The 25,197-nt window shown below is 37.8% G+C and overlaps 1 protein-coding gene across 6 annotated transcripts in view; it reads left to right on the forward strand.

Annotated features, from left to right (window-relative positions):
* The window catches only part of PAPOLA (poly(A) polymerase alpha), a 60,563-nt gene that overhangs the window by 22,379 nt on the left and 12,987 nt on the right, over positions 1-25,197 (forward strand). For 4 of the 6 annotated variants that reach the window (XM_036013818.1, XM_028508332.2, XM_028508333.2 and 1 more), the window contains exons 5-17: positions 161-270; positions 719-772; positions 3,427-3,538; positions 4,216-4,305; positions 4,396-4,534; positions 6,034-6,106; positions 7,407-7,527; positions 8,488-8,572; positions 14,048-14,101; positions 14,628-14,747; positions 16,126-16,235; positions 20,158-20,279; positions 24,309-24,451. In XM_036013818.1, coding sequence (XP_035869711.1) covers positions 161-270; positions 719-772; positions 3,427-3,538; positions 4,216-4,305; positions 4,396-4,534; positions 6,034-6,106; positions 7,407-7,527; positions 8,488-8,572; positions 14,048-14,101; positions 14,628-14,747; positions 16,126-16,235; positions 20,158-20,279; positions 24,309-24,451 — 1,333 coding nt within the window. Of the gene's footprint in view, positions 1-160; positions 271-718; positions 773-3,426; positions 3,539-3,978; positions 3,984-4,215; positions 4,306-4,395; positions 4,535-6,033; positions 6,107-7,406; positions 7,528-8,487; positions 8,573-8,753; positions 10,328-14,047; positions 14,102-14,627; positions 14,748-16,125; positions 16,236-20,157; positions 20,280-24,308; positions 24,452-25,197 lie in introns of those variants that run through there. The other 2 variants (XM_036013831.1, XM_036013828.1) reach the window with 2 other exon arrangements.

Raw genomic sequence — 25,197 nt, forward strand, 5'->3', positions numbered from 1 at the left:
CTGACCAGTAAGTTTTTGTTTTTTTAAGGGGAGGGTTGAATTTTTAGAGGCTCACCAGTATAATGTTAACAGAGTCTCAACGTCAGATACTTTACAATAAGATGCAAAATAAGTTTCATGAAATAGTAATTAATGCTTGATGGGCTTAATCTTTTTTTAGGTGCCGATATTGATGCTTTGTGTGTTGCACCAAGACATGTTGATCGAAGTGACTTTTTCACCTCATTCTATGATAAGTTGAAATTACAGGAAGAAGTAAAAGATTTAAGAGTGCGTAAATGTTCGGGGGATTTATAAAAATTAGTTTAGTCAATTGAGTGAATTTTATGGTATAGCCATCATTTTTTGAACTCTTAAAAATTTGCCATACCTTTTTAATTGCTTACCCTATATATTTACACTTTGATTCTTTACAGTAAGCTTGAAATCATAAAGCTAATTTTGTGTACAAAGTAGAAAATGAGGCACACAAAATAAGTGTTGTGCATCTTGGCCATGATCACATATCTGAGTTGCAGAAATCAAAGATTTGAACTTAGGTTTGTCTAATTCAAGAGCCTGGTGTGTTAAAGCTAGTTGCTGAGAACCTAGTCTGTGTCAGGTATTATGCTAAATTATATTTAAACAATTTCAAGTATTACAGTCATTTAAAAGCACTAAAATTAGTATAGGTCTAATGTAGTTTCAGAGACATTGAACTTGTTTGATTTTCTTACAGGCTGTTGAAGAGGCATTTGTGCCAGTTATCAAACTGTGTTTTGATGGGATAGAGGTAAGGTGGAGTTCAGAGGGACAGTTTTTGCTGTGTGGAATTTTAATCTGTGTAGGTTTAAAACTTATTTTAAAGTTATGTAATTGATGAATTGGTGTGATATTAATAAGAATTAAGTTTTTAATGGAAGCGACTGCTTGTTCTGTGTACAATACTGTTTTTAATCTTTTAAAAGAGTGTAGTGAAATTAGGAGCTAAACTATAGACACATGCCCTGGCTGGTGTGGCTCAGTAAATTGAGTGCAGGCCTGCGGACCAAAGGGTCTCCAGTTTGTTTCTCAGTCTAAGGCACATGCTTGGGTTGTGGGCCAGGTCCCCAGTAGGGGGCGTGCGAGAGGCACCTACGCATTGATGTTTCTCTCCTTTTCTCCCTCTCTCCCTTTCCCTTTCTAACAATAAATAAATAAAAAACCTTTAAAAAGTAAATATAGACAAATAATGAAACTCTCAATGAAATGCTGCTATAAAACAGTTTACTTGGCAGTTTTTCCATATGAAAATTTTGTATAATTTTAAGTCTCATTAAGATAGTACAATATGTTTTTGCAAATAGAATTTTGCCTTGACTTCATTTAAATAAAATATTTAAAGAAGTTGAGAGAAAATTGTGTGGCATTATGCATGCTAAACTATTTTCTTGCAGGGGAGGATGTATGAATGCCCAGCTCTTGAGATGCTGTGCATCTCCTTTCGCCTCTTCCAGTGTGTGTGGTGAGAGTAGTGGGGACAAAGCTGCCCTGAAGCAGCTGCGTTTACTACTTTCCCCACACGTAGAGGAGCTGGGAGGCCCCTGATGGTGATAGTGAAGACCATAACATTTTAAAGTTGAAGAATAAATACTTCATTGTTTTGCAAAAAAAAAAGTTTCTTTTAAATTTAAGATTTTATTTATTCATTTTTAGAGGGAGGGGAAGGAAGGGAGAAAGAGAGGGAGAGAAACATCAACATGAGAGAGAAACATTGATGGGTTGACTCTCACATGTGTCCCACCAGGGACCAAACCCACCACCTGTGCTCTGACTGGGAATCGAACCGGTGACCTTTCACTTTGTGGGACGGCACCCAGCCAACTAAGCCACACCAGTGAGGGCAAAAGGTGTTTTCTGTAATTGCTGCCAACCTTTCTAAATGGACATAAAATGGCACATTAAGTGAAGAGTTACCAAGTCAAAGCAGTTTTGATTTACTGTCAGTGTTAAAGTGAATATAAAACGATCTGTAAGGCGATAACCCATTTCTCAGAAAGAACGTCACCAACAAAGGGAGAATTTTCGTGGGAAAGCCAGCTCAGTTTTGGAAACTTTTCAGGATGGAGATGGAAGTCAGATGGTTACTTGAAATATTTAATGTGTTTCCTATGTATACATTCTAAATAAAATACTACTATTTCAGGGAACACATTTTCATTTCAACATTCTGTGAAATTTTTTTGTTTTTAAATGTCAGTGTCATCACTGAGTTGCTTTATGAGTTAATATTTTTGTGAGCATATAATTTTTCTGTCTAAATTAGGGCTTTGGAATCTGTTTAATTGGAAAACTCATGCTGTACCACAAGTACTATTTGTGTACAGTGTTTTTCTCTACTGTAAGTACATATGAATAATTTTTCACAATAAGCTCTTAAAATATTTGTTTTTAAAGTGATTTTGTAAAAGGCTTATTCAGCAGCAAAGTTTCGAAGTATGAAATCATACCTTTAGGAGTAATTGACAAATTTTTGCTGTTTCTTTGAACACGCCACCTTTTCCTGAAGATCCTTGCATTCTATAAACCTTCAAAGTCAGCTACTGTCTGATTTTGTTTTCTTTTTTTTTTAAGAAATGTAAATGTTTTTTTTAAGATTTTATTTATTTATTGTTAAAGAGGGAAGGGAGGGAGATAGAAAGAGAGAAAGAAACATCGGTGTGTGGTTGCTGGGGGTTATGGCCTGCAACCCAGGCATGTACCCTGACTGGGAATCGAACCTGTGACACTTTGGTTCGCAGCCCGCGCTCAATCCACTGAGCTACGCCAGCCAGAGCTGATTTTGTTTTCTTAGTCAAAGCTAAGTTGGAGAAACATACTGTAATAGCATAGATACGTAATTTCTTAGGTAAGGAGCTTCTTTTTTTACTAAAAGATATATTTGGTCTAAATACAAGGATATGACATTATAATTATACACCTTATAGTATGTAATCATTTTACAGTTCATAGGGAGAACTAAGGGAAGTTACCTAGTATATGAATTTAACAAATTAAGTAAATCCAGTTAGATGCATTTAATAAACTTAGTAAATCAAACTTAGTAATTATGATTAAAATGACAAGTAGGTTTTATATTATGTTTTAACATCTGATTAAAATAGTTATGCAGTGAATTAGTAGTGTTTGGACTTTTGGAAGCTATTTTTAGAGGGGAAAGGAGGGAGAAAGGGAGAGAAACACCAGTGTGTAGTTGCCTCTCGTGCGCCCCCAGCTAGGGGGGACCTGGCCCCAGGTCCAGGCATGTGCCCCGACGGGAATTTGAACTGGCGACCCTTTGGTTCGTAGGCTGTCACGCAGTCCACTGAGCCACACCAGCCAGGGCCAGGAATGCTGTTTTCTTTTTTGAGGAAATGCTTTAAAAATAGTTCAGCAGATACAGAATGTTAAGTTTTGTTTTTGTTTTAGATTGATATTTTATTTGCAAGATTAGCACTGCAGACTATTCCAGAAGACTTGGACTTACGAGATGACAGTCTGCTTAAAAATTTAGATATACGATGCATAAGAAGTCTTAACGGTATGTCAAAACCTACTTCCTTCTGTATATTAGCAGTTCTTGTCAAATGTGAAACAGTTTTAAACTCCTGTTTTATAACAAAGCCTTTTATAGCTATATTGTCTGTCTATAGTGATTCAAATTAAATGTGCTTTACTTAATAGTTAGACACTAGAGGCTATCTGATAATCTGTTTTACTCATCTTGCACTTTTTAAAAACTTCCTGAAATATTGAAAGATGTCTGATACTGGTACTCTGCTGGCCATGACCTGGGTCTCTGTGTAACCCTGATTAATTTTGACCTGCTGTCCTTTGTAATGTTTCCACCTGTGGAAAGTGTTAGAAAGGATTGCCTTTGAGCACTCTTAGCGTTGCTCGTTACCTTGCTCTTGCAGAACAGTTCTTGGAAATTTAAGTGGATCTAGCCATCCTTGTTATATTTGGCCTGGGAGGAAGAAGTTTTAGTTAGGGATTGGAATTTTGAAAACAGGCAGATTACAGTTCAGATTTTTTGGTTGAAGATAATGTTTGTGATAAGAGATCAAAGTTTTAGATTGTCTCTTTATTAAATTAATATTACAGATTGTACCAAATAAGTTATTTTAGAATTTGACATTAATCTGAGAAAATTAAAGAAATATTATCATTAAATTTTTTGATGATTTAATGTTTTGTTTTTTCACTCCTATTAATCAGGTTGCAGGGTAACCGATGAAATTTTACACCTAGTACCAAACATTGACAACTTCAGGTTAACTCTGAGAGCTATCAAACTGTGGGCCAAACGTGAGTTCAGAATTTGTTGGCTAGCTTATTAAAAATATTTAAACTTTGGTTCAACACTAACTTTTCTTTTTGCTTTTCCCTTATCAACAGGCCACAACATCTATTCCAATATATTAGGTTTCCTCGGTGGTGTTTCCTGGGCTATGCTAGTAGCAAGAACTTGCCAGCTTTATCCAAATGCAATAGCGTCAACTCTTGTACATAAATTTTTCTTGGTATTTTCTAAATGGTATGTGTTTAGATTATATTAAAATAAAATTGATTGTAGACACTGAAGTTTAGTCTTATTTCTATGACATTTCTGCAGCTGATTTCAGATTCAAATTTTAGTTCATGATGTAGCCATTTAGGCAGCCCTTGGGGGGGGGGCAGATCATGTTGTATATAAAATGGTAAACTTAATTACATTTCGTTTCCCTTGCTTCCCCAGGAGAGTAAGGGAGTTGCTATTTGTACTTCCATGCATAAACTTACCCTCTAAATAAACTCTGAATTTTAGTTGTAAAATCTGAAAAATCCAGTGAATTGATAGGCTAGAATATTAGTTACTTTGGGTACTACCATTTACTCTTTGAATTCTTCTAAATCTATAGGCCCTTAGCTTCTTGTGATTTTTTTTTTTTTTTGCTTTTAGCTGCCCATTCATCTTTGATAAAATATTAAGATACAAACATGTATAAAGAGCTTTTAAGAATAACTGTTAGGTGCTTGGAAAAAAGCAGTTGACCATCCCTTTGAGATTAGTCATTAACCCTGCAGAAATTTTTTTTTAAGTTCCCTCCTCTCAGCATGTTCACATTTATCAACCATTATTTCTTCTAAGAAAAGTAAGATAAAAGATTATTGTCATATTATAGTAGTTGTTTTGGCCCCAAAGCTTAGGGTTCTTGATTTTAATCACATTGATTTTAGAGATTTCTCTTCCTCCCCATTCCAGCCAACTCCTGTATTTCCTCCCTCTGAAAAAAGTCTTGTGTAGTTATTTTATAAAAATCAGAGTTTTTGGATATAGTTGATAATGTGGATCTATGCAAAATTAACGCACATTCTGTTATTTACCAAGTTATAGTACTTAGTCATACATAAGCAGGCCTGATGAGAATAACTACAGCATGTCAGAATTTTTCTTAGCTGATACACATACACAGCAGGTACTGTTTTTAAGAAGTTAACCTTGATGTTATGGATGGCGCACGTTTCCCAGTTTTTAATTTCTTCTGTAAAGGGCTGAGGTAGCTAATTCATAGGGTGCATCTTGAAAATACCATGTTCACACCACAGTTTTGTTGCACATGCTTACAACCTTTATGTCATGAGATAGAGAAAAATTTTCCTAGTCAGTGTTTATAGTTATTTATACTTTGCCTATATATAGTGAGTTTACTTTTTCATTCTCATTTGTCTTTGGATGGAGCCAGTACAAAGACAGGATGTTTGCCTTTCGAGAGGGATTTATCCTGTTTGAGGGTGAGGTGAACATATCAATGTTTTGGGGTAGTTCTTTGAGAGGCAGAGAAGATGTTTGACTTTGGTTTGAGAAAGCTACCATAATTTCATAGAGGAAAGAGTATTATTTCAAGTAGTCTAACATCAACAGGCATAAAAGATTATTTACCAAGAGGGCAAAATGAATACAGGAGGGTCACATTCACAATGCTGTATGTTTAACGAAATACGTTTAGATGGTAATATCCAAGTCTTATCAAGTGCTACAATCTTTTCAAACAGGGAATGGCCAAATCCAGTGCTATTGAAACAGCCTGAAGAATGCAATCTTAATTTGCCTGTATGGGACCCAAGGGTTAGTGTATTATTTTTTCCCCTACAAATTCACACTGTGCAATAACAAGTAAAAGTCATCTGCATAAACTTCAGGGAGACTTTCCATCCTTCTACATATGAGTGGACATGTTCGTATTACACTTCTTTTTAGATAACCTCAAATATAATTGTCCTCTGATGTGGGAAGCATAATTATGTACCCTGTAAACTACATTTAATTGTACATAGTTTATAATATCAAGTTCACTGACAATTTATATAGAACTACCTTGTAAGTCAAAGTTGTGTGGGCATTTGTGCTTAAAAAAAATAAAAGGATACTAAAAATTCCTGTATTTTTTTATTTGATCTAAATATTCTGTTAAAATTGGGTTGTATAGGAAAACTGTTGCTTAATGTTTACCTGTGACAGATACTTTCTAAGCAGTATCACTTTACTATGATATAACGATAAAAATTGGTTTGAGTATTTCAGATTACAAAAACACAGTTGGGCTAATGAAGAGCTTCCATTCTGCTTCTTTGGGAAGTTAGGATCTTTACTGCTTACTCAGTTTAAATGTTAACAACATACACTTTATTAATTGGTAAAATATTTAGATTTGAATACGGATTTGTAGGTTTATAAAATTCTATTTATCTGCATTGTTTTGCTATCTTATTACAATATCAAAAATATTGTCAGTTTTAAGTTCTGTCAGTTACATCAAGCCATGTATTTAAGTTTTCCATATCCCAGGGCATTTTTGGAGGGATGTGAGTTTACAGTTGTCTTCATGGAAATATGCCACTTACACTTAGTGTACGGATTAAGATGAATAATATTAAGTCATTTTATTATCTCTTAAAATGATACCAACATAGATAATGTAGTTTCACCATGTAATTAAGCTTAGTCTTTATAAGTTGAGGGTATATTAGAACTTAAGTTCTCATCTTGTTTAAAGTTTGTTTTACACAGAATATTGGAGTATGACACTCTCAAAATGCGTGCGCACCCCCGTGTCTCCTGTGGAGAACAGGAGAGCTGACGCCGCCCGCTGCCCACGCAGAGCCCCTTTTGCCCGACAGGCACTGTCTCTAGTGGGGCCGCCACAGTGGTCGTGTCCGAACGGTTGAGGCAGACCGTTCGGCCAGACCAAACCCCAATTCTGTAAAGGATTCCTTAAAAACAGTGTCTCCTTACGTGGTTTTCTTTCTCAACTCCAGCTATGAATGAAATAAAATGTAATCGTTGGTTCAGTTTTAGAAGGGGTAAAAAGTCCGAGTATCTGTTGCATATGTACTTGAAGAAACTGATTGGCTGTTGTTGTATGTAGGTAAACCCCAGTGATAGGTACCATCTTATGCCTATAATTACACCAGCATACCCACAGCAGAACTCCACGTACAATGTGTCCGTTTCAACACGGATGGTCATGGTTGAGGAGTTTAAACAAGGTAAGTGGTCATCCTTCTGCTCTCCTTTGTGCCCAGAGGGTTTGCGTGGCTGTCGTAGGCCCAGGAGTCGGGTCCGCAGTTTAAATTGAAGAAGGCGTTCACTGAGGTGGATTGTAGTGTTTCTATTCATTGATTACCATGTAGATTTCATGAATTGACTTGAAAAACTTAAATTCCCTTTAGACAATTTTTTATTATATTTTTAAGATTAAGCAATATTTAAAGCCGTATTCTTAGCAGGGCCTTTAGCAGCTGGTTTAGTGCCATACCATTGCCATGTAAAGGTTTAAATGCTATTGTAGTTTGTCTCCACCGGGTGGCACAATGTGTATTTTTTAGCAGGCTCTATTGGAAAGGGCTTTAGGCGGGATTGGGTCCAAACTACCTATTTTGGAAAAACCTCTAGAGGTTTCTGAATCCCAGTAGCCCTGTTAATTTGAGGGAAGAGCTATTGCTGAACAGTTTTTGAGGGAAGTTACTGGAACAGGATTTTTTGATTTGGCCATCTGTCTGGGCCGTGGAATCTACTGTACAGCGACCAGCTTCAGACTCAGAAAGCGTACATTTCTTTAGTCCAAACAGGCTCTTCATGGGAAGATGCTGCTCTCCGTTTAGAATCAGCAGGAAGCATGTTTCTATAAAAAGACAAGACAAAAAGCTTTTGGAAACAATGTCTTGGGTAACTACAGTGCTTCAGTTTTTGAGGAGAGTCATTCTGTGAACATGGCATTTTAGAATAATGGTAATTTACCAGGCACCTGGCTCTCAAAAAATTCTGTAGGTTTTTTGAGAAGTGTATGTATGTAAGAATCTTTATGCTCTAAAGTCATAGACTAAAATTGCTTTTCGTTAAAATTATGTTAAGGTTATAGTGAACGCATGTGGTATGTTTAAGATCTTTAAAATTATCCAGATTGTTAGACTGAACCATGCAAACATTTTAATATGTTTTTAATTTAGGTCTTGCTATCACAGATGAAATTTTGCTGAGTAAGGGAGAGTGGTCCAAACTTTTTGAAGCTCCAAACTTCTTTCAGAAGTACAAGTATGTATTTTAAGGCATGTCGGACATGTTGCTCTCTTAAGTAATGGTTGCGTATGTGAAATCTCTTCTTGCTAGACTAACGGGGTTTTGAATTTTTCCTTTAAACATCTTCTTAGAACTTTTCTTGTCACCAAAGAGTGTACTGTTCTCAGTTAAACCCTTTATTTTTTTATCTGTTGAGGTAAAGTATGGCCCCCGCTACAGTGTTGCTGCCTTCTGAAACTGATCTACTATTACATGTGTAGCGACATCAATTCGTAGGCGCATGCTAGTCCTCACCCAACCTTAGAATCTGTATATCTTGGCAAAGGAGTGAACTGTTTAAAATTTGTAGTTAGTATTCTCTATTAAGAAACAGAGTATTTTCAGGTATTTCTGGAAACTTATTAAGATTCTCTAGAACATAGGCAAACCTAACAAAATGTCAATATATAGTCAAATGTTTTTAATAGTTACAGTATATAGGATTGGCCTACACTTCCCCCTAATGTTAATAAAGCCCCTTCCAATATTTCTACAAATAATTTTTTTTGGAATCTAAGTGGGGGTAATAGTTTTTACTAATGGTTTTAATATAATGGTTTAACACCTTAGTACAGGTTAAAAGCCTGATTGTGTTGGTTTTGGTGAAAATTGTAAGTTACAATAAATCTTTTTTAAAAAATGGACTTGCACTTTTATTTGCCCTGAGCTGAAAATTTGCCCGAGTCCCACTTAAAATTTTTTTTCTTTAATGCTTGAAACTTTCCTGACCATTTGATCTTGTGGATTGTGTTTTTGTAATAATCGAAGCAAGATTGCTCTATGCTATTTCCCCAATTAAAACAATAATGATGACCATCATGACGTCTCTGTGTTTTGTTTCTGTATCTTTTGCATGAAAAGCAATGGTGGAGCCAGCTTAATTGTTGTGTTCTGGGAGCACTGCTTTGTCAGTAAACATTCGAATAGCGTAACACAGAATGCTCTTGTTTCTTACTCACTCCTCATACGTTGTGCTTTTCCATTTGGCAGATAGTTTTTCTTTGTTTTTTATTTGAGCCAATGTTGAGGAAGTACTTTTGAACAAACTAATGAACACAAATTGTGATACTTTAAAACTATGTAATAGAGTACATATTACTTCTATGGAGAATAATAAGTTGGTTTTGTAGAAAAGCATCAGCATGTCTTAATCCCTGAGAATCAAAGATGAAACTAGATTAATTCTTTTTCCTATCTCATTTCCTTATAGGATGAGAGGTGGGTGGAATGAAATATTTTAAAGTACTTAAATGTCTTCCTTCACTTTAAAAAAGATTGTCGTTGAAAAATTGAACAAATATTGATAGTGTTATTTATTTAAATAAATTTGTATTTCTAGAACTTAGAAGGTTTTTTTTAAAGCTTGCTTAATCTTTTAAGACTTTTAGGTTGTTTGTAGTCTATGTCAGATAGTACCAGTGAGCTCAATTGACTGATGAAAAGATAGATTACTCTCTTTACTGAATTCTCTTGAAACAAATAATTTTGGGTTATCACAAGTGACTTGAAACATAATTAGATGTAAGGATGTAACAAACAGGAAATTATATCAGAAAAAAATTTTTCAGCTGTGAGCCTAGATTTTAAAACATAACCATGGGCTAATTTTATCTGTAGCAAATTGTATTTCTTCAAAAAAATTTCCATCTTAAATTTCTAGTAAATACTTTTATTAGACTTTAAACTCAGCAGCTGTGTCCAACCAGTGGCACAGGATGGCTATGAATACAGCCCAACACAAAATCGTAAATGTACTTAGAGCCTTTTTTTTTTCCCACTCATCAGTTTTCGTTAGTGTTTGTGTATTTCATGTGTGGCCCCAGACAACTCTTCTTTCAGGGGGGCCCAGAGGCACCAAAAGGTTGGACACCCTTGCAGGTATTCACGTATCTGAAATTTCCTTTTTAACATAATGAAGTACTCTAAAGATTGGCTGTACAACTAAATTGAAATTCTTAGTTTTCCTTGATTCCATGTTGGTTAGACCTTATCCCAAGTATATCCTGCGAGTATCTTTTATGTCTAGAACTTTAAATTGTGTCACCCGCCTGCCTGCCATTCTTGGAAGGGAGGGAACCACGGAGGAAATCTTGTCTTGCTTTTTAAGATAAATCATCTTGCAGAAGAGATCAGTGTTCCCTGTGAAAAGGGGTAACATTGTTGTGTAAAGTTTTAAATAGGCCTACAAAAATATTTTTTATGTTTTTCCTTGAGGGATACTCAAATTGACACTTAATCGTTATTTACACAGGAAATACGAATACTTATTTCAGGTGTTCCGTTTCACTAGGAGACAAGGAAGGAAAGGTATTAGAAAAGCCAGAATGTTCTCTAAGGTGTAAGATTAATAATTTATAATGTCAAGGAAAATACATGTATAGAATATGTTAGCCTTAAAATATTTTAAAAACTTTAAAAAAATAGTGAACTTTAACTTGGTCCTCAGTTACTTAAAGATGGAATTGCATGGTTTTTTGCCTAAGAGATCATTAAATTTTCACTGTGCATATATATGAGCTGTGATCCACCCAGGCAAAATATTAATGTGATGAAATGGCCAGGAAACCTGCTTACCTACAGGATGCTTTTTGGGGGGTAAATAATTATTAAGTAATAATAGCAACTAAATTAAGTGTTCTTAGGAGTTTTTAAATAGACTTTACTTCATATGGGATATACTTAAATTATTGGAAATTGATAAACTTTCAATTTAGGGACAAGTTAATCACTGTTACATTAAGACTTGAAAATGGGCATGACCGGGGCCGTGTGAAATGAGGGATCGTGTGTTTTGGAACGGCAACACAGTAGTCACAATTAGAAGTACTGCTTAGTCTCTGTGCTCTGATACGGGATTGAGGAGCTGGTTACCAGTTCCGATTTTTAAAACTTAAACTGAGTCTGGATTTTTTTTTTCTTCCAGTTTCTTAGATGGGTGAGCCTTTGTTTTATAAATAGTTCCTAATAGCAGGTTATTTCTGTTAAAATTATTGTATTTTGTTTCTACCACTTTAAATATGCTTAAACGTGTCTGAGTAAATGACATTTAACCTCAGCATAAATACTGGCTATTTAACACTTTCATCTGTGTTGAAACAAATGCATTTTTTTTTTTGTAAACAGTGCTCAGGGTAGATACACTCGCCCTATTTCAGTAAGAACCAAAGTGGAGCTTTTAAGCTTCAAAACCTGAAACTTTGAATTGACAACAAAGTCATACTTATATGGGTTGTGTATTTGCCTTAGTAAATAGAGAACACTGTCCATCATTTAAGCTTTTGTTGAAGACTCAGGTGGTCATTAAGAATGTCCATTTTAATGGTGTGGTAAAGCGAGTTAGAGAAGGCAAGTTTTGTCCCTAAACTAGGTGAACCCAGACAACTTCACCTTTTTTGTTTTTTTTTTTTTTTTTTATGCATGCTTTGTATACTCTGTTGTCTCCTGTTGTAAGTTACACTTTGTCAGAGAGTAGTAACCTCCTCCGGCCTTTCCCCTTTTTGTTCTTTAAATGCGAGCCCAGTTTCCATTTCCCAGAGAGCTCGGAATCAGGTTACTGATCTTACTGGGATTTTGTTTGATTTAAGAGCATTTAGGGTCTGGAGAGCAGGTTTCTGTGTACATAAAATGCATGAGCTTTTAAAAAGCGCTTCCATGTGATTTATTTGGGCCATCTGTGCTTGTTCTACATACAGCTGACCCTTGAAAAATGCAGAGGTTAGGAGTACCAAAACCCCAAGGTGGTTGGAAATCTTTGTATAACTTTTGACTCCCCCAAAACTTAACTACTGATAGCGGACCGTTGCCCGGAAGCCTTGCTGACGACACTGACAATGGATCAGTGCGTCCTTTGTTAGGTATCGTATACACTCTAGCCTTACGATAAGACAAGCTAGAGGAAAACGTTACTAAAGTCATACAGAAAATACATTTACAGTATTTGTTGTGGACCTAAGTGGACCTGTGCAGTTCATACCTGTGTTGTTCAAGGGTCAGCTGTGTCTGGTTTGCTCCAAACGGTGCTGAACAAATGAAGCCGGTAAAGGAAGTACTGATACTAGTGTGTGTGTTTATTCAGACCGCATACACACATATCTGACTGTATGTTTGTGTACGTGTGTATATTACCCCTGTTGCTGAATATTTGTGAATACTTGGAAGTGAACTCATTTGAACCTCACAGTTCCTGTGCCATTGACACCGGTATTATCCCACCGTACAGATGAACCCAAGCAAGTCTTAGGTCTGGCTTACACAGCTGTGAAGAATTGGAAATATTTTCTTTCAAATACTTTTGAGCATAAATAGTCAAATGGTCTGTTTTAAGGGAGTTTGGTTAAAAACTTTAAATTTGCCAAATCTTCAGCACCCCTTGCCTGAATGCCTTTGGTGGGGAGGGGGTGGGGGTTGCTGATTGGACCGAGGCAGCTAGCTGTGCTCTGGATCCAGGCCCTACGTTTGCGTCTGGCCAGACGTCTTCATTTATAAAACGTGAAAGGTAACATTAAAGGTTTCAGCCTTTTGAAAGAATAAAGGAACTTAAAATCTTTGGTCTAGGTCTGACTTCTCAAACCGCATCTACACTAGATAATGCTGTCCATTTGCTCTTCGAGGTAAAGTTCTGCTGGGAAGTTTGGCTTCCATAACCTCTAAAATGGATTCTGTAGAAGAGTAAATGGGACTGAACTTTTTCAGTCCCAAGAGATTGAGTTGTATGAATTATACCTGAGGTGTAGTTTGTTTTAAAAAGGTTTAAAGGAGATATTTGGTCATGATGGTATTTTCTAAAATTAAAACTTGCTTTTTCTCCCATCTCTATGGAATTGATATCTGCATAGAAAGCAGATTTCTTTGGTGCTCTCACATCAGTGGTATCTGCTTCTTTAAATGGTTAGAAAAAGTTACTCAGGTACTTGAAAAAAGTCTTGAGGCCTAACTTCAGCGTTAATGAGCTCGGGTTTAATTTTCGCTGCCTTTAAATTTGCATTAAAAAGCATGATGTGTTTGATAAATGTTTTTTGAAGTTATCAGTGTAATATGTATACCAAGTGATCCTTTTTTTGTGGCTACAACCTTGTTGCTTTGTTTCCATTACAATAATCTTGGTCTGGCAGACCATGTCCGAGTGAGCAGCTCGCTGACTTCGTAGGTAGAGCTCCCACCGCAGCCACTGAGCCCGAGTGTCGGTCCATGTCTTTGTTCGGCTTCCTTGAGTTAAGCTGCTTTTTGGGTGGTTATTCATAACATAACTATGTTTCAGAGGAATTAGGCTTGCCAGTAGTTACAGAAATTTGGGGCTTTAGCTTTTTAGGATTTATGTACATACCGAGATTGCGATTCCCCCTTGCTAAATTGATGCTGATATGTAACTCATGAAGCTTATTATAGTATGGTTTAATATCCAGCATAAAGCACTTAAATAAAATAAATAGCATGTTGTCTTTATCTTCAAAGGCATTATATTGTACTTCTAGCAAGTGCACCAACAGAAAAACAACGCCTAGAATGGTGAGTACAAGATTAGACTTTACAGAAAAAACTTCAAAATGAATCAGATAGCCACAGAACATGGTAGAAGGTGGAAGGAAGTCCTTAAAACATTCAGTTTGGTTTTATTAATAAGTGGAGCTTCACTCTTACAATAGAAGTGTAGGAATTTGGGGGTTCACATGCACCCTTTTTTCGTTGTTTGCCTTATCCATGCATCATTTCCTAACTGTATGTTTAACGTGCTTTAAAGAAAGGCCTTTAGCTTACTTATTTTTTTCTTTAAATATTTGTTAAGATATCTTTTGTAAACTTCCTAGCTTGAAATGTGGTTTTTCTTCTCCCCCGGTTTTCTCTTCAGCATTTTTGGGTGGAGCATGAGGCTTTGGTTTTATCTGTGGGGTCCATCCAGACAGTTGACCTGCCCCTGTGTGTTTGAGTATGCTTTTTCATAGTGCTGCTTAACATAAACATTCGACTGTGTGTGTTTTATTTCACTTTTTTAATTTAACCAGAATTTTATTAATACTAAGTGACATTTGTTCAGGGTGGGCTTGGTGGAATCAAAAATCCGAATCTTGGTTGGAAGTTTGGAGAAGAATGAATTTATTACACTGGCTCATGTGAACCCCCAGTCATTTCCAGCGCCCAAAGAAAGTCCTGACAAGTAAGCAATCTTCTGACTTAATCTGGTCTCTTCCCATTCTCAGCTTTTCCTTATAGAAGCATCTGTAGGCAAGTTTTAATAACAGGTCGATATTTTAATGTATATATATGTGGCTCAAAACCAATTTGAGATCAATAGTGTACATTTTCCTAATCAGAATCATTGAAGAGAAAAATTATTCCTTGAGAAAAGTTTACCACTGAAATAACTTACAGTCTGTAATGAATAGGTACCTTTTAACTTCGGTTTCTGTGCATCTGCCCAGTAGCATTTCTTACCATTTCTCCCTTGTCCTGTTTTGTACAGTGGTTATCAGAAGATCTGTTATGCCAAATGTCAGGTTTTGCTTTCTGTATTAATTTTTTAAAGATAACGTGCTTGGATTCGACCTTGTAAAAATCTGATTTGTGATGTATTCTGGACCAATGAGAAGATACATGAAAAGCAGGCTCACTTCTTACTTTCAGCTGTCCTTTATAGGTCAATTTCTGGTTTGCTTGTTGCTGGGTTATCTGAGATTCTGCTTTGCCCATGTGCACTTTGTTGCTTTTGGAGGGTGAAGGGAATTTCAGGAATGAGTTTTATTAAAAAAAAACAGCATTAAAGAAAGATTGAAAATATAAGTGAATGGACCATTTAGGATTGCGCTGTAATAGAATAGCTATTACTCTGATTACTTATCCAGATTATTTTCTTCTGTAATCATGTAAAAAAAGTGTGATTTGAGCTTTTTACAATTTTTTTGTTGCTGCAGTCTTATTATTGAAAGACCATAGGATCCATTCAGTAGATGTGCCATTGAATGTTCAAAGGTAGCCAGCCGATCACCCTTGTTCCGGTCGTCACGCTGCAGTCACATTTCTGGTCCTGCGGCCTTTTCAATTGAGGTTTTTTAATTTAGTCTTTGTGGGTTTTTTCCCATTGCCATTTAGTCCCCTTATATCCCTCTCAACTGAGTTTCAACATTTAAGGAATGTAAAGTTCTAGTTCAGTTTTTATATCTAGAATATCCTCTCTCGTTTCACATTTTTCTGCAATATGTTAATTCCCTTTCCTTCATTGGTTTGGACATAATTTTTCGTTGTTTACAATGTGTCTAGTACTGTAGGGTCATCATTAAGAAAGTTGGCTGTCAGTAAATGGATAATACAAGTATATTTGTCCTAGAATTCTGATCGTTTCTATATTAATAGAAATAATAAAGGACAGGTGTGGGGGAGGACTTTGAGTTTTGATGGAGTTTGGGCTTAGAACTTGACTTAGTTTGCTTATACGGTTATATTTCAAGTTTTACCACATATCTCAGATTGTCATTCTCCTTGATAACTGTTTTTATGAAATCTTGATAAACTATAGTAATACTCTTCTTACTTTTCAGGGAAGAATTTCGCACGATGTGGGTGATTGGGTTAGTGTTTAAAAAAACCGAAAACTCTGAAAATCTCAGTGTTGATCTCACCTATGACATTCAGTCTTTCACAGATACAGGTATATCTCTGCTTGGGTAATCAAATGTTTGAATTTGTCTCCGTGTATAATGTGATAATTTTAATAACTGTTATAATTGGGAATAGTGAACAATCATCAAAATAATCTTAATGTTTTTGGGGTTAATTTTCAGTATTGTCTTATAGATAAATGATTTTTTTTTTCTGTTGTGATAGACCTAAAGTTGAGTAGAACCATCTTAAATTTGGTTTGTCCACAATGACTTAAATTAGAAACCACCTGCATGTTCGATTATCTAGAAGACCGAGTCTGTGTCTGACCGCCTTATTAATAATCTTGAACCTTAGAAATTTATGAAGCTAAACTTTTGGTGACTTTCAGGAAATGTGTCCTGTGAAATGTAGATGCAAGTGTTAACTCATGGGGGGGGTGGTTAGAGGTTCCTGGCGGAGTGGCCTGTGCCCCGAGACACAGTCGGCAGGCGGTTGCGAGACCAGGTGGTGCACGTGGCTGGCAGGAGCCAAGGCCGTGTGGGTGTCCGTTTCTGAGGGACCGGCGAGCGTGCCTGGGCACGGTGGTAGCCTGCGTCTTTTCCAGGGGCTGCTCTTTCCTTCACACATCGCTGCTTTTCCTTCTGCTTTAAACAATTCTAGTGGGTGTCATCTTTCATTAATGAGCCCAATTCTAGTGGGCTGCCCTCATTAAGGAGTTTTCCTCTAAGGAGATTCAGATTTAACATTGCAGGTTTTTCATTTGAAGAAGGAGAGACAAGAATGGTTTAATCTGTTAAAAAATCAGCATCATACACTAAATGTAAAGGAAAAGGAAAATGCTGTGTGTTTCAGTGTGTAAATGTGTAGGTATGACACCTGGAAGATACATTTCAGTCAGGCGGTCACACCTGGACGTGGGTCCATAGCCGTGGGGCGTACCTGGTGGCTGCATCCCGGAAACCCCAGATCAGAAATACTTCATGCTTTTATGTAGAATTGAGTTCTTGGTTCAAATGATTGATGAGTATGTTTTTAATCTTTAGGAATGTAAGTAGGACATGGTAGAATCCTTCATTGTGAGAAACACATTGAAGGGTAGTAAGAGTCCACAGCAAGTGACAGCCCTTAGTTGCTGGGACCGCACACGGCCTGCACAGGTTTTCTAGGCTGTGAGTCGGAGGGTGACCGCTGCACCTGCTGACCACCACACAAGTGTCTTTTCCCAAAGTGAAAACTGATGTCAGCTCAAACTATTTGTGAACTAACAAATCCTGTAAAGCTACTTGAATTAGAAAGTTTGTTCTGTACTTTGAATCTCAACTGAGCTGTTTATCAGAGATTGTATTAATGAACCATCAGGATTTTCGAGGAACTCTCAGGTTTTGGGGGTAGGCAATATTTTGTTGTCCTGTATCTTGAAACATTTTAATGGAATACTTTTGGGGATTTTGTAATAAACAAATATGACATGTTCAAAACTCAAATTCTTACCCCCAGTCTCTTCCAACTTCTCCAAATTTTTCTGATCTCAGATTTTGGCAACTATATTCTTGTAGTTGTTCAAGCTAGAAAACTTGGACCCCTTCTTCTCTCTAGTTTTTCTCAAATAGTGAGTCCTCAGGGTCCTTGACAGATTCTCGGAAACTGACTTGAAGTGAAATGATGTATAAAGAAGGCAGTTTTAACCATAGGCTAATTGATATAAACATGAATTCAGTTCTATGACATAGTTCTGGTCTCAGAAACATCACCAAACTTCTAAATAAAGATCCTAAACACTTACAATATTAAACATTGAAATAAATGTGAGCTATCCATACATTTAAGAAAGATTAATAAAAACAAGTCAGACAATTATTTCCACTTATTCCAATTCAGTGTGACTGGTGGCCAAAGCCTTTCCTGGCAGCTCAGGGCACCAGGTGGGACCCCCACGGACAGGACACCCTTCTGTTGCAGGGTGCAGTCACACACACCCCCACTCCCTCTCAGACCGGGACAGTCAGGTCCTCCCGTTCGCCTAACTGCGTGTCTCTGGGATGTGGGAGGAAACCCATGCGGACACGGGAGAACACAAACACCCCCCACAGACAGCGATCCTGGCCAGGAATCAGCATTCTCTCCCTTCCTCCACAGTATCGTGAAATGATATCATTCAAGGACCTATTGCACTTGATAAAAATTCATTAAAAAATTGTTTTGCCTGTGCTTCCAGAATACATTGGGATTTCTGCTAATCAGTATTTCTACTGCTGTCAGCCTGGTCCAGGCCATTTACCCCTGCTCAGTCGGGTCACTGCTATGGCTACAGGGTCCCTGTCCTGCCCCCGCCCCGCTTCAGCTCCTCCGGTTAGCATCCGAACTGACATTAAACAAAGTCACGTCTCGCCTGTTTAAAACCTGTAATGACTGTCCACGTCACTGGGAATAAAAGTCCAAGTCTTTACTGCGGTTTGCAGGACTGCCTGATCTGACCTTCCCATTGTGCCTGACTTCATATTTTATTGTAAGTTCAGAATTTACTATCCGCGTGTCTTGGGACCAGAAAGGCAATGATAAAGTTAGTGCCATTCCAGGGCCTCGAGCAGCACTTGTAATCAAAGACAGCAACATTTCTGCAGGGAGCTGTCGGATAGTCAGTCACATTGCACAGGCAGAGGCCAGTGGCCACGGATGGTTCAGATCCGGGTTTGCTGGCAGATGAGCTCTGGCGCCAGTCTCAGCGGTAGCCTCTGTGTTGGGTGGGAGCTTTTGGGATTTTGGAATTGCGGGTGCAGGCTTACTGATCTCTACTTTTCCTCCTTCCCGGTGGCCTTTTGGTTGTTCCTCAAACATTCCAGGCCTGCTCGCCACCCGGGACATTCTGTCCATGGTGTCTGCTCTTCCTGGATGGAGTGCTATTCCACCAGGACTGTCAGCCACTTCCTCACTGTCACTTAAGTCTCCACTCGGGTGTCCTCTTCGTTTCCAGGCGGAGCTACTTTTCTTCCCTGCTGTTTTTTTCCAGAGCACCTGGTACATCTGATAGGAAGTACAGTTGACTCTCGAGCAACACAGGTTTGCACCGAGAGGTCCACTGATACGCAGAATTTTCCAGTTGACCCACACAGTTCACACCCACGTTCAAGGGTCAGCTCTGTGGATGGGAACTGAATGTGGAGGGCTGACTAGATTTATGTTCCTATTTTTGACTTCTTGGGCGGTTGCTGCCCCGACCCCTGCATTCACAGGATAGCTTTTATTTACTTAACTTTTTTTCTGTTCGTTATATTTTCCCTTCTGATCGTTCCCTCCTCTGTAAAGTTATTTTGGTCTCTGCGCCATGCTGTATATCTCCTGTGTTTAGAGCAGTGTGATACAGTATAGCCACTCAATAAATCCTTGTTGTCTGAGTGAATGGATTTTTCCACTTTGGGCACCCTCTGGAACTAAATTATTTTGATTTACTTATTTTAGTATATTGTTCTTATTCCTGTGACCTGTGTAACTTATTTCTGTAATAGAAAATGTGCTATTGTTTTAAAATTTTGTCTTGCAGATTCTTAAAAAGGTATCTTTAGGTATATTTAAATAAGTTTGACTTTTGTTTTGCTGCATTTGTTACTTAGAATGGAATTTAAAATTTTACTGGGAGCATAAAAACATATGGATTTAAGAATCCCTTTTTCTCCAGTTTTGCTGTTTCTTAAAGAGTTACTCTTTTAAATTATCACTTTGAGTTATTACATTGGAAGAATTAATAAATTTTGTGCTTTTATTCATTATGATCGTGACCTTGTGATAGAAGGGACTTAGAGTTTGCTCAGGCAATGACTTGTCAGAGTAGAGAGAGGCTTTCACCTGATAATCTTACCTATATGAAGTACTGATGTAAAAAGGAGCCCTATTTAGAATAGCTTCTCCTGGATGAGTTTAACTGCCTTTATTAAAATGTTTCTATTTCTTGTAACAATTTCCTAATTGTATAGTTTATAGGCAAGCAATAAACAGCAAGATGTTTGAGGTGGACATGAAAATTGCTGCAATGCATGTAAAAAGAAAGCAACTCCATGAACTACTACCTAATCATGTGCTTCAGAAAAAGAAAAAGGTAAATTTAGAAAGTACTTACAAAAGCATTACTAATACAGTATTTTATGTATATAGGCTATCAGTACTTCAAAAATTCAGGCTTAGTGTATTAGTCATATTTGAAATAGATCACAGAATTTTTAAACTTTAAGTGGATCTATTCCATTATATGAAACCTTGTTCCTAGCCAGGTTTCTTGCACATACTTGCTTCAGACTGTAGAAAGGTTAGTGGTGATGCTTCATATATCCTTATTTTATATTTACTTAGATTCTTTTAAAAATCTCTTGTTCTTACCTATTTAATTCCATATAAGTATCTCATTTCCTTTCCTTTAAAAAGTAAACAAATTAGGTATTTATGTAGATCAAGGAAGTTAGATGACTTTTTCAATGAAAATGACTTTATTTTGGTAAGAATCGTACATGTATTTTATATAAATTTCAAAAGTTACCGAATATAAAGATCACTAACAGAGGTAACGGGAGTTAATGTTTTGTATTCTGTCCTGTTGTTAGTGCTTCCTGTTGAATAACTGACAGCCTTTTTCTTGTTTGGACTTATTACAGGGGACATAGTGGGATTTTAGTTCAGCGATAACAATTACATTCTTTACGTGGTTTTAAAAATAGATGAGTTATTAATGGAATAATACTTAAACGTAGCAGTGAAAGTAAATGAGCTATAGCTACATGTTAAGTGAGTTAAAAAGGTACAGATGAATATGTACTGTTCGATATATTTACATAAAGTTTACCAGCTTAAAAAATATAAAACAATACATGATTTAAAAGCAATTATGAAATAACACCATATATTAGAGAACAGTTACCACCACACTCGTCATAAGGTTGATGGGCTGGAGCCGGGAGAAGAGGAATAAAGGAGTCAGTACAGAGGGGCCGTCAACTTCACAGCGTTCTGTGTCCTAAAGCTTCAAGTACATGGTAATGCGAAAGTCTGTCAGTCAAGGCCAGTGGCTTTGAGTAGCCTTTCTGGTTCAATTTCAGGTTCTGCTGTTTCCTAGCTTTGAAACTTGGGCAAGTTTTATAACAAACATCATGTTCTTAATTTGCCTTATCTCTAAAATCAGCATATCATTTTTATCTGCCTGACGAGGTGTTTTGTGAGAAGGAAGTGAGTTGACACCTGGGGAAGGCGGTGTAGACTAGCACCCTAGCACCTGGCACAGAGTAAACGCCTCCTTGGTTTCTGTGGTCGTCACCGTCACCACCACCGTCACCACCACCGGCAGTAGTCCCTGAACTCGGGGGACTTGCTTGTTTTTTGGGGAGGGTGGTTTGGTCTCAAATGCAATTTTTAAAAATTAAAACAAAAAATAACATCACATTAAAACCTGTATGTAGCTTAACTTTCTTCTCAACCTAACAGCTTCATGAATTAACTAAACAACTAGAAAGTGCCAGTTCCTTTCTACTGTTCCTTTCTTGAGCAATGATTTTTTTCTTTTATTCTTTGTCATAAAATATATAACACATAAAATTTACTGTGAAGTAATTTTATTTTTAAAATGTCAAGTATTTGTTTTCTAGTTCCTTGATATTATATTATTAATGGGTTTAAGCAGCCCTACTTGTGTAATTACTACATATAACAAGAATGCACATTTTGTTTTCACAAATAAATGTAAATAATGTTATTTTAACACTTAACCTCTTTCTGTTCTGTTAAACAGCTATTTATCACACTGAGGTAATTAGATTTTCCAGAACTTTGGATTCAGATTACTTTTTTTTTTTTTAAACATCAATGTGTGCTTGCTTCTCATGTGCCCCTCCCCCTACTGGGGGGCTACCCAGGCATGTGCCCTGACTGGGAATTGAATCAGCGGCCCTTTGGCTTGCAGGCTGGCACTCAGTCCATTGAGCCACACCAGCTGGGGCTCAGATTACCTTTTAAAACTCCTGTTTACATGGCAATATTGATATTTGGAACAACTAGTATATAGTTTAAGTTTTATTTTATTCTGTGTCTTAAGGTAGTAAGTAGATACAATCTTCTAGAATATAAAAGGAGTCATTAATGATCAGAAATTTGTTGTTTAGTCCAAAAATTATATTTATTAAGTAACATTTAACTATAATCTCATCACCCAGTAATAGCTAGTCTTAACATTTTAGTTTATTTCTACATAGACTATTCTGTGCAAATATGTAACCACATATAGTGAGGTATTTTAAAAAGGTTTTTGATGATAACCATTTTGCGACCTTTTTTGGTGCTTGCTGTGTTATAGCTACCTGTGCAAATTATATTGTAAATACTAATGGCTGCTTAATGTTTATTTGTGTGGCTATAGTGATCAAATCTGTCCTCTGACATAATTTAAATTATTTCCAACTTTCTACTCATAAAATAGCACTTTTCTTCTTTTTATAAATAACAACTGTCTAGAAATTTACATCCATGAGTCTTTTCATTGGATTCTTATAATAGCTTCCTTTTATTAACTGCGTTTTACAAAGCACAAAGTACAAGGTTTTTTGTTTTGTTTTGTTTTTAAATTAATGATATAGCAAACCCATAGGTATTGTCTGTGCTGTGGAAGAAATAGGGTGGTTAGAAAACTTGCCCAAGGCCAGGTGGTATGAGGTGTGAATTGGATCTTGGTCTCAGTGTAAAGTATATGTGTGTTTCTGTCCGTGGTATGTTCTGTCTCTGTTTATCCGACCAGAAAGCTGTGGTAGAATATTTATGATTTCTTAGCGTGGAAGTCTCTCGTGCTGATAGGGACACGGACATGTAGACCTAGACACTGAGGCGAAGCAGCTTAATGCTGTTTGCTGCTCAGTCCCACCAGGTGAAGCTTCGGGTTTACACATCCTCCCTAACAAGCGCCCTGTCACCTCACAGGTGTTTGATTACCTGGGCGTGCAGGTAACTATTTAGAATTGAATGTAATTTACCGAACAGTCTGGGGGAGTGTGAGATTGGTAGCATTTTTTGGATAGGAAAGAGGCTCATTAGAACATTAGGACATTGGTGTCACAGCGGAGTTCAGAGCACGCGGCGTTATGCCCTCCTGCTCTCCTGTCAGCCAGACCTCACCTTCCCTCACTGGGTCTGCGTGTGTTTATTATGTGCACAAGCGGTGTCTCTGTGGAGCGCACGCGTGCACGCGCACCGGATAGGAGTTTTTGTCAACAGTGCAAATACTCCCATCAAAATGTTTCTGTAGGTAAGTGAACACTGGGCCTCAAAGGACCGAGGAAAGAAGAAAGACGCTGAAGACGTAAATTTGATATAATAGCACTGATTGCTGAAATTGAAACTTTAAGTCACTTTAAAAATCAACTTCTATCCATACAACCACGTACAGTTTTTTAGCTTTGTTTTGGTTTTCTGATATTTGAATGCTTTTTAAGAAGGGCCAACATTAGGATTTAGTGTGGAGATGAGGTTTAGTTTTCAGAAAATACTCTTTTCTGTGGGCTCATTCACCCCGTTAAACACACCGTGTTAAACCCCTGAGTTGCAGTAAGAGCGCTGAGAGACCTCTTCTCCGGAGACGCTTGTTGTTTACAAGTCAGAGTGGCGCTATGTTGTACTTACGGGTGGTTTTTTTTGAAATTATACAAATTTTGTTTATTATACAATAATTTAAAAATCTGTAAACAATTTTTTCTAATTCTACTAGCTAGAGATGTTCATTGTTAACATGTCACTATTAAAAGACTTTTCTAATATGTGTGTGTATTTAAGCCCTCAAATACAGGATCCATGTGCCTTTATGTACATTATAATTTGCATTGTGTGTTACATTCAGTGTGTACGTTTAATGTAACATTCCTTTGTCTTATTTCTCCCCCAGAAGAACTGTAGTTGATTTGTAGACCTCTTAGAAGTTAGGAGTATGTGTCTCTCAAATCTTTCTTTGCCTTTTACAGTCAGCATAACAGTTCTAATTTTCATAATAAAAGTTACAAATTTAGATTTGCGCTTTTTAGTAGCAGTCGCCAGTTAAGTAAAAGATGTTCACTGGATAAAAGTAACGGTTGTATTTGATCAGATATGTTATTAATTGCAGCATTCGACGGAAGGCATCCGGTTGACGCCGCTGAGTGAGAACAGCCTCGACTTGTCCATGGACAGCGACAACAGCATGTCTGTGCCTTCGCCCACCAGCGCCATGAAGACCAGCCCGCTGAGCAGCTCCGGCAGCTCGCAGGGGTGAGGAGGACGAGGGGGTGTGGGGGCGGCGGGGGCTTGTGAACACACTAGGTATGTTCTCGTTGTTGTCCGGGTCACCTGTTGAGGATATTGTTTTCATTTCATCTTGTGATACGTTTCCTGCTACTGACCCAGCCGCCGGCCAGTGCCCCAGCCGGGGACGCTGCCCGCTGTGTGTCTCCCTCTGCGTCTTTATCCCGCAGCGGCTTGGAGCATCCGGGTCTCTCCTGGTGTGGGGCTGGCTCCCCCGCTCTGGGAGGGGAGGGGGCTGCGAAGTTGCAGTTGCTGTTCCGGCCCCCCTCGAAGCTCCCGTGGCAGTGCAGGTCCCTGGGGCCTTCCCGTCAGCCTCTGCAGCCCCCTGCCATCTGTTTTTCAATGCCCTCTGCAGCATTTGGCTTCCGGGCCTCCTATAAGCTGGGATTCCGTCAGCTGTTCCTCAGAAGACTGGCTGGGTGTCGCAGTCGGTGCACGAGCAAGTGGGTTCGGCTCCCACCACCTCGCCGCATCTTTCACCAGAGACCTCCTCTGGTGGTATTTTCAAATGGCCGTTTAACTCTTAGTTTTGCGGAGAGTAACTTTTTTGTCCTACTGCATCATGCTTGTAGTCTATGGGAATATGAATATTAGTGCCAAGACCCCTTCAGTTGTGTGTGCTGAGACGCCTGCTGTCTCTAGTGAGGGGTGCAGTTGCTAAGGGGAGCGGACGAGAGGGACAAAGTCACCTTTCTGGCCTAGAGCTGCTCACA

Source organism: Phyllostomus discolor, chromosome 1, assembly GCF_004126475.2.
Source record: "Phyllostomus discolor isolate MPI-MPIP mPhyDis1 chromosome 1, mPhyDis1.pri.v3, whole genome shotgun sequence".
NCBI lineage: Eukaryota > Metazoa > Chordata > Mammalia > Chiroptera > Phyllostomidae > Phyllostomus > Phyllostomus discolor.